The following is a 9,999-nucleotide window of genomic DNA, read 5'->3' on the forward strand; positions in this document are numbered from 1 at the left end:
TCATTTTATCCTTGCCTAATCCATTATTTTACTAGGTGACATACTAAGCTGTTTTCTAGCCTTTCCCAAAGATGGATGAGTGTAATATGGATACATGTTTTTGTATGAAATTGAGTTGATCAATTCCACGTAAGTGGTGGAACATACTTCCTGCATAGTGAAGGTTGTAAGTCCAAGACATGTGATCAGATATGGAGTCCATACTCTTTAGTCCACCACAAGACTACAGCATTTGGGAATGGTGTTCTGTGTCTGTAAAATCACATCCATCTGTGGATTTTTGCTTCACTGCCTTTACCTTCAAACGTCTAACGCTTCTCACCTGAACTGAGTATGTGATATGCGTTCGTTGTTTCACTGTATAGGGCTGATCCTATGAAGGATGATGATAGAGGTTGATGACTTTAGTGGTCGCTTTTCTGCAGGTGTGTGACCGAGGTGCAGGTGCTTCATCACTGACAGGGTTGTGAATGGTGACTGCTTGTTATCAGCATGGAAGGGGTCAGTGAGAGTGATGCCCCTTTGATTTCTTCTGAGGACAATGAGAACACAAAGAGTCCTGTGAGGAGAGGTGACAAGTCGATGCTGATGATAGCCAGCTCCGGTGCGACGATTCTTTTCCACCCACTTTATCTCTTGGAGACTGTCCTTTTAACTGCCTTGGATGAGCATATGGAAGACCATTTTACGGCAGTGAATCATATCTGATATCTGCAACATCAGATGGAAATACCTTCAACTCCAGCCTGGTGGACCTGGCCATGCCAACAATGTGTTGCTCAGATGTAGATCAGTAACATAAGCTTGAAACAGCCTAGATGTAGCGGTGGTGCAAAACCCATACCGGACCAGGCCATACCAGCGTCAGTGTGCTGTTCAGACATAGCAGGGGCTAACTGTTTCAGTATGAGCAGTTTATCAGATTGGAAGTGGCTTTTTCCTAGATTACCACTCAAAATGTCCTGCACGCTCTCTATTTTCCACATTACATGTAACTAAATTTAAAGTGGAAATAATTAGCCCTTTCCATGCAACCGTCCACAACACTGGTGTCTCTCCAGTGGCAAGTCTTGTGGGAACACATTCTTACACAAGCAAGGCTAGTGGTGTAAATCTAGGACAATTGTTTTCTCTGGAAAAAGTGGCTATGGAAGACGGGAGTGAAATCTCGAAGGAACCAAAGCCATATTGAAGCCCTGACCACTGACAGTGACAGTGTCCAAAATGGAACACTCCAGTCCCCATTATGTGACATACTTAGGAGAGACAGAGTAGTCATTCTTGGAGATCACTCAACTTTTCTTTGGAGAGGAGCAGCAGTTATCAAAGCAACATGTGGTTAGTGGTTATTTCCAGACCGGTATTCATGCAAATAGGCAAAGAAATATTAACAGAACTGGATGTTGCAAGAATATAGTGCTACATCAGACTAAAGGAAATGAAATTGACATGAACACAATTTAATCTATCCACAATAGGAACACTTACAAGAACATTGGTTTTATGCAAAAGATGAAACTTGAAAATGTCTTACGCATTCAGTCATAGGACAAAAATCCAGAGTCTACCGTACCAACACTGAATGTCATATAACTTATGAAAATGGTGAACATTCAAAGAATATATTACATTTTCCGACCACAGACATGAGGTTTCGTGTTCATGTATGATGAATGACCATAAGATTAAAGAGAAAAGGTTCTACAGATGAACATTTCCTCCAACGAGTCAGCTGCTGTGCATTCAGGTTCAATAACACTGATGACTAAAACTTCAGATGACCAAATGGACCAACAAGAAAAATAAACCCAAGAAACCTCTTCATCTTTCTGAGCTCTGTCATGGGAAGGCACGCCAGTGAATGCAATGCATGTCAAGCACAAAATTATTGCTTTTCATAAAAACACTGTAGTTGGTAATAATAATAAATTCATATTTGAGGAATTGAGGAAGTCAAGTCTCTGAAAAATGTCACTTAATCTTATTTAAAGAACCGAGGGAATTGTCTCTCTCATTTTCTGTAAGAATCCCTTTGTAAAGACTTTTTGCGGTGCAGAAGAAATCCTCTTCCTCTCTCAATCTCTCCCCCTCTCTCTAGTTGTCTTCTCCCCAAGACAGGGCTGAGTTAGTGTTGGGGCAGCAGGGGCACTTTGACGGTCTTTATTTCGGCTATATGAGAGGACTTCTGGATGATACAGCTGGTTGTCCCCGTTGCTGCTGTCCCTCCTTCCTTCCCCTGGGCGGCCATGTTTGTCAAGGCCATGGCGGCGTGGATCTCCTTCCAGTACGTCTCGTCTTTTCCTCTCCCACCCTCCTTTCGCTTATTACTGCTATGGACAGGAAATAATACAATACACTCCAGTTAGACATCACTTAGGGTTCATGTTATACAGTGTAAACCAATTTAATATGGAACAAACAGCTATCTCAACATCTTGCACACTTGCACTAATCCAAATGATCTGCTGTGCTCTACCCTCTAAATCAATAACTATGGGCAAATGCCTAGTTGACACTGAACATTGGAGAGGATCTCTGGATTTTGGTTCTGGACAATATGGGAATGACACACGCAATGCTTTCTCTCTCTCACCTGTCACATTTGTTAGAGCTGCAGTCCAAAGGCTCTGTGGAGGAAACAGAGGAGTGATTAAATTTACTGCATACAGATTTGGCTCCGTGAACATGTCCTCTGTCTAATTTGTTAGCTTTTATTAAGGGAGACGGACTATTCATTAAGAGCGAAATCACTTACAGAAAATTTCAAAGTATAATGTAATCAATACACATTAGCGGTTCAGTTATTTCAGCTGGTCAGCCAGAATGCTCCCAGAATGGCCTTTTAACAACTAATGTCAGGTGGCTGTGCCTTACGTCAGGATAATTCCTGAACAACTACACAGCGGGGAAAAATAAGGGACAGTTAGTTCTCAGCGCGCATCTCACTGGTGACGTTTTACAGCGCACAAAGGACTCAAGAGTTGAAAAGATTTCGGCTTGAAGAAAAATGTTGTAATAACTTAAGGGATGCAAATGAGCTGTGCAGCGCTGGAACAAAATGCCTGTGTTGCTGACACAGAGCAGATATCATTTTTCCATCTCTAAAGCACTGGAGAAACATAATTGCATTTGTTTTGGCGGGAGCTCCTGAGTCCAGCCAAGCCTGGCGCACTTCACTCTTTGGCTCTGCAGAGGAACTCACGCACACTTGCACACTTATAGCTCCATATGCATATGTATGTATGTATGTATGTATGTATGTGTACATAGGCATATATATATATCAAGAGGGCCACAGACAGCACTTCTGAGAAATATAAACACAGCAAGACAGTGTACATGTAATACACATCTAATGAAGTCTGCATATACACAGAACACAGTTCAAGTGTTGCAAAATTTGCACACATTAATGTGGGAAAAATGTTCACGCTAGATTGCACTTTTGTCCTTTTTGTATTCTGCTAATAGCGGTAACTGTTGACCTCTCCATGGTAAAGCCGTTAAATGCAATGAGTTATTGACTTGGGAAGGATGCTCTACCTTGAGCTGAATGAGGAATACGGTCAGGACAGGACAGTGTATTCTGATACAGTTGTGTTGAGCACTGCTGAGCATCTGTGTGCTCTGGTGACTTGCACCTGCTTTAAAGCTTAGACACACTGCTCTAGGGTCACTGTGCATGATGTAACTCGGCCACCAGGTAAAAAACTTAACACGGAGTCAATGGCTTTACCTTTAATCTCAACCTTTCTGTACCCGCAAAGTCCTTCAAAGTGTGTGGTTAATATGCACTGCCATGCAAGACTAACCGTTTTGAGCCCCCTCTTTGGCTGGGATACAATTAGGGGGCCAGGCTACACTAAGCTCCTTGATTTTCAGAGCTCTGCGCTCGGTTGAGAGCGATCCAGATCGGTGGAGGGGAAAATATCTTTAGGGAACCATAGAGAGAAAAGCTGGAAACTAATACAAAACAAAACAGAGTTTTCAATATTCTTCGCCTGAAATACATTCAACTCAGATTCTTAAAACATCTGTCCTGCCAAGAACTACTGTGAACCATTAATAAATCATTTACCATTTGCTTCTATGAGCTACTGAATGCCTCACAGATCAAACTAAATATCTGTAGCTCTGTTGCACCTCAGCCACACTTTACTTGGAGGGGAAAATATTTCTTTGGGCACAGGGAAGAGACAATGTTTTTTTAAAACATAATAAACTTCCTCTTCAATTTCAAGATTAAAAAGATTTCTTTCCCTCCAGTTCATTGCTTAACTTTACCTTTTAATGAATATTTAATTGAATAAATTAACATGAATAAAATGCTTTATTTGTTCTTTGGTTCTGTAGAGCAATCTTAGGCAATCTCCCGTATTTAAAAACAAAGGCCCTTGTTAGGGAATAACTTAAAAAACAGTTGATTTTGACAGTGGTAACAGTGGTGCAGTAGGAATGCCTCTGAACACAATCCAACACAAGCATAGGTACACACACAGACACACACACACACACACACACACGCCACAGCATATACAGCACGTAACAAAACCTGACCTGGCCTTTAGTTTCACACCCTATTGCCTTAACTAAACAGTGGCCATATTGTGGGGTCTCGTGTTGCCTCCCCTGAGCTCGCTAATGACCCTAAATGGCTTTCTGCACCTCCAGGTTTACTCTGTTCCTCTGAAGTGCTGTCTGTGGCCCTCTTGTTCTCCTCAGACAGTAGGAGCCTATGAATAAAAGGGCAGAACTGAGCCTGGGTCCAGACCTGGGTGGACCCATGTAGGTGACACAAAAGAGTTCATTTTTCAAAATCGTTACTCACTCCATTTTCTGAATTTGGAGGGACTGGCTTCCAATGGACTCTCAAATGATCTCAAGCATAAGTTGTCAGCTGGGAAATGTGAAGAATTCACAAATTCTTGTCTCCAACAACATCCTTCTTCAGAAATTTCCATGCGCAAATGCTACACAGGAAACTATGTGTCTGTGTGGTGTCAGTCCTAATTTCATACATGCTTGCACAACAGAACACATTTGCTGTCCCAGATATATGGAAAGTCTCTTTACGGTCCTTCTACCCCGGAGTAGAGTAAATGCTTGGAGTAAACAGTGTGAAAGTTTTCATAGTTCTCCTGTGCCATAGTTCCACTCTGCTTCGAGTAAAATGTTTCCACTGACATTCCGGGATGATGAAATTTTAGCAGGTTAAGTGCAATGGCAAAAATACCCCAGGTCTCAATAACTGCCAAGCAGCAACCAAATTTGAATGCCGCATACAAGTCTCTGTAGCCCAGTCAAATACTAGTATTAATTTAACACATTTCCAAACAGTGTCACTCTTAACACTGTGTTGCTGCGATTAAGTACAAAACTTAATGATAAGTCTTTGGTTGTCTGTATCTGTTAGTGCCAAGAGTCATAATTATGTTTTTACTATTATTTAGTGACAAGGGATATGCCACACACAAGAAAGACTGGTGTAATGTGTCAAGTCAGCTTACCAGTCTGTCAGTCTTTGCCTCAGTCTTTGCCTCTTTTCATACAGTTGAAAAATATTTACACATAAACACACAACCGTCTTAAGGCCTTTGCACACTGCCCCAACAAACAGACAGCAACTTATAAAAGGACCTAATATCTCTGAAACGTCATATTCCCTACAACTGCCAACAGTCTTTCTTTTAATAATCATTACAGTGATTATTTGAATGGGCAGCGTGAAGTGTTCTTTATGTTAAGTTGACAATATTCTTATTAGAATAATATGCTCAATATGTATTATACAGTACGTAACATACTCAAAAATCTATTCTCACAGTGAGTATTTAACAATTTCAATAAAAACCTGTATAACATTGCATCATCCTCTATTGGATTAACCATACATTTGTATTACAACTGATTGTAATGTGCACCAATCAGGAGTGCATGTAATGCATATTCCCATGAAGTATAATTGTGGATGCAAGAAGAATGTTGACACACCAATGCATTCAGCTAAAAAAGGTCCGAATGGCTAATGACACGTCTTAGTGTTAAGCGTGTTTCTGCCACTTATAGCTTTTTCTTTTCTGCCTGACTTGCTTACCCTGGCTCACTGGTACAGGAGGTGCTGGTGATTCAAACCATTTGCAGCTTATACCTGGCAGTGGAAAATAGTAATCTCAGGCATTCCTTAATTGTCCCTAAAGAGGGCAGTTCCATGATGGCAGGAGTACAAAACCAACAGACAGGGGAACATGTTAAGCTGCTAGGGTGGAAATTATGCAAACGATAAATTAGGCCCAATTATTTTGGCAAAAAGGGACTCTCGTGGTCGTCAGACACCAGCAGGTGTTCCTATACGCTGGGCCGTTGAGCAACTTTCCACACTCAAAGCAGGCGCATAGCACCTGAGGCCGAGCGCGCCATTTCCCACCAACTCAAGAGTGTCAGAGGGCAAACAGCATCAATATGTCACTGTCAGCCAACTCCCTGAATCCTCAAAGGTATTTTTAAAAAAACACACAACCTGCTATGGGCAGCGAAAGCGCTTACCAGCTCTGTAGACACCGTTAGCCTCCACTTCAGATGATGAGGGCGAGAGAAGGTCATCGTCGTACTCGTTGGAGCTAAAGGACCCTGAGTGGTTCCTCCGTCGGGAGTCCAGGACTTTGTTTGACGCCATGACGTGGTGCAGGGAGTCGTTCAGGTAGCGGTTCAGCAAGCTGCTCTTGTATTTGGGCGGGGAGACGTAGTCGTCGCAAAGGGCGGGGTCAGTCCTGAGCCCCACCCCTTTCACCCGTCTGTCCTGCTGGATGACGCTCTGGTACGACGGCCGGCTGAACTCGCCGTCGCCGGACGGCATCCGAGAGGCGTTCTCACCATCTGAGGAGCGGCACGGGACAGGACATGTTCATCTTAAGCTAGTACATAAGATGACCATGCGCGCACACACACACATACACACACACACAAATGTACACAGTCACCCAAAGTTGATTTAAACCAGTGCACTTGCAACCTTACATAAACACAAACACTACCACACACACACACACACACACACACAAACATACACGCACACTACCCTCGGAATTCGTGTCATCACTGCTGATGCTGAGTCTTTCGGCGTTGCCCTGCACGTATTTGTTGTACAGTTTGATGCGTAGAGCCCAGCTAAGGTCAGGCTGCCTCACAGTGTTCTTCAGCCTTCGTCGTGCATTAGCAAACCAGTTAGAGACCTGCAATATAAAAGGGTATCATAAACACAGATGACATGCACCTAGAAAAACATGGCACAAGATGCAAGATACCAATACAGGCATATGCTGAACTGTGCCGAATGCACACAGGCCATTCATTTCCAAGAGCTCCCTCTCAGTTTCATTTTCAAGAGTGTCTCCATAAAACATAATACCCCTTTCATGGGATCACCCTTTAAATGTGTAAAGCCTCCGTGAACAATTTTGTTCTTTTCTCTGAAAATTGATGTCAAAGACCACAAGGTGGTTTCATGCTGTGTAACATGCTCCAGAGAGTGTTCAAGGGGGTGAAGATGTGGCCATGCCCACGTAACCCACATCCCTACCAACCTGCACCAGAGTCATGTGGGAGCCCAGGGCCAGCAGGATCTTCTCCGTCTTGGTGGGGTAAGGGTTGTCTCTGTGCTTGTACAGCCACTGTTTGAGGGGACGGGCCATGTCCTGGAGAGCCTGACGCTTGTGTCGAACCTTCCCTGCACCCGACCGCGACCTGTGAGCAGTGCAGATGGCATTCGTTTTCACAAACTCCTCTCAAAATGTCACTCTTTCAGTTAGGTTTTACTTCAGAGACTGTGTCAATAATTTTGATTACCCAGACTTCAACACTTGCTCTGCAAAAGTGTTCAACATTTGTAGTGATGAGAGAGTGATGTTTGTTCAAACTTATTTTTATAAGAGCTGCTTGTGCATGACTTTGCCTCTGTATGTTAGATGATCAGTAGAGGTCGCTGTGGAGCTAGCTCACCATGCACATTGCTGTGGCATTTGGTGCTCTGACTGCAACACAATGCTATGTAAATGCAACACATTCCCTTCCACCTCTGGCTTGCCAAGGGGTCACCACTCTGCCAATATTTGCCTTGTAATCCTGATCTGTATGCACAGCCTGAAGACCATTTACTTTCATGTAAAGCATTTGGCACACATATCTATTTATATTAATGCATGCCCACCTATGGAGATACTCTGCTGGCTGAATCTATAGTCTGCTGGCTCTTTCATACCCTCCCAGAGCACCACTGAAACTGTAACCTGACGTAGCCTACAGTCTCTGCTAGGCAGACCCTTATAGCAAACATTAGTCACCCTTTTGACATTTAGCATGGAGAATAACACACACATAAACACAGACTCACACACTCATGTGCATACTTTTTTAGAATTAAATCAAATCAAAACAAAATTAAAACAAACAGTTCTATCAAGAAAATGGTAAGAAGCCTGTATAAAACACATCATTCTGTCTTTTTACTGTTCTCCATTGAATGCTGAAACTGGCATTAAGCTACCACATATTGATTGAAGATGACAACAGCATCCATTACATACCCATTTCTCCTGTGCTTGATAGAAGGGTCATCATCAATAACTTTGTGATTTGACAACAAATCTGAATGCTGTCCTTCGATAACTTCCAAATAGTTTAGACTCTTCATTTCCACCTCTTTGGCATTCTTTTCAAACATAATGTGGTTATCAAATTTATTGAAAACCACGGCACTCATTTTGATATCAAAATGCAAAGCCTTTTTATATAAAGATGGAAAGTTGTGTCACACTCCAGGTTGCGTGCCTACGAAAGAGAGAGATAATTTACGTATTATAACGTATTTTTAATTTTTACATTTTCGTTTGTGCGCCTAAGCCAAACAGAGGGCAAATAAAGGTAGCATGCTCAGTACCTAATAAAAGTCTACCAACTTTTACCTTCAGTTCACAAACGTTGAAAATTCATCAGAGCAATTTCTAACTTGGCACATCCCATAGAATCCGCAAGATTTGTACTCCAGGATAATCAGGGTAGTTCACAACATGGGCTACTGTTCATCTCTCTTGAAGAATGAGCTGAATGTAATCCTGTCACGGACTGAGTCCTAGCGCGCGGTCAGACCCCCTTTGAACATCCTCCCTCTGTGAAGTCAGAGTGGTAGTGTGCGTGTACTGTGCAATCTTCGACAGTCTCTCTACTTTATTCAACATAACGATGGTGGTAATGCGCCCCGGAATATGAATACGGTGCCCATCTCATGTTTCCCAGCGAAAATGAGCAGCCTCCGAATTTACATGAGAATGATGAATGCGTGTTCCGCGGCACAGGTGAGGGAGTCGAGTATCGCCGAGCTACTGCATGTCTGGCTGTTAGGATGCTGGAGTTCGGCCAAATATTAGCAGCTCAGGGGAGCGTTCGCAATTCAGCAGGGAGACTTAGTCCTAGTTTTATTTTATGAAGAACATTTTTTTTTATTTCGGGACAGCATCAGCCCAGCTCAGTTCCAACAGGTCGACAAGGGAATAAAGTGCCGATGAAAATGGCAGGCATCGTTCGAAATGCAAGTGTAACATTTACTGCACTGTATCAGCATCTGAAAGAGAGCAAAAAGGTATATGTCCAACTTCCTGGAAGAGATTTCCATGTAGGTTATTCCCATAAGTGGTAGCCACACAGTGTGAGATCAGTCTATTCATTATTCTATGGTATAGGCTAGATGGCTCGTCTGCTTGAAGGCCCACTTAATCAAAACATTGTATTGAATGATCTGATGGTGGTAGCCTACGTTTAACAAAAATGTTTGCAATGCACGCGCAATCGACGCATTTCACATTAAATGACTTGTAGTGGTGGCTATGGCAGAGGTCTTTTGTATTTCAGTTAAATAAAACTTCCCCCATAACACCTGAAACTCCAACGAGTTCACTGCACTGGTAGAGGCATAGGCTACGGCACAAACCACACACATCATAAATTACT

General features: G+C 42.7%; 1 protein-coding gene across 2 annotated transcripts; it reads right to left on the reverse strand.

The window, feature by feature from the left end:
- Positions 1 to 1,494: 1,494 nt before the first annotated feature.
- LOC134102369 (homeobox protein Mohawk-like) lies at positions 1,495 to 9,174 on the reverse strand. Of its 2 annotated transcripts, none has more exons than XM_062556465.1 (7): positions 8,958 to 9,174; positions 8,580 to 8,823; positions 7,581 to 7,740; positions 7,076 to 7,229; positions 6,544 to 6,873; positions 2,594 to 2,627; positions 1,495 to 2,327 (listed from the first exon to the last, which is right to left on the reverse strand). In XM_062556465.1, the coding sequence occupies exons 2-7, from the start codon at positions 8,753 to 8,755 to the stop codon at positions 2,126 to 2,128; spliced, it is 1,056 nt and encodes a 351-aa protein (XP_062412449.1). In that variant the 5' UTR covers positions 8,756 to 8,823; positions 8,958 to 9,174; the 3' UTR covers positions 1,495 to 2,125. The 2 variants fall into 2 exon arrangements, with proteins under 2 accessions (XP_062412449.1, XP_062412441.1); XM_062556457.1 differs by having other exon boundaries at positions 1,495 to 2,330.
- Between the last annotated feature and the right edge of the window lie 825 nt (positions 9,175 to 9,999).

This window comes from Sardina pilchardus, chromosome 2 (genome assembly GCF_963854185.1).
Source record: "Sardina pilchardus chromosome 2, fSarPil1.1, whole genome shotgun sequence".
In the NCBI taxonomy this organism is placed as follows: domain Eukaryota; kingdom Metazoa; phylum Chordata; class Actinopteri; order Clupeiformes; family Clupeidae; genus Sardina; species Sardina pilchardus.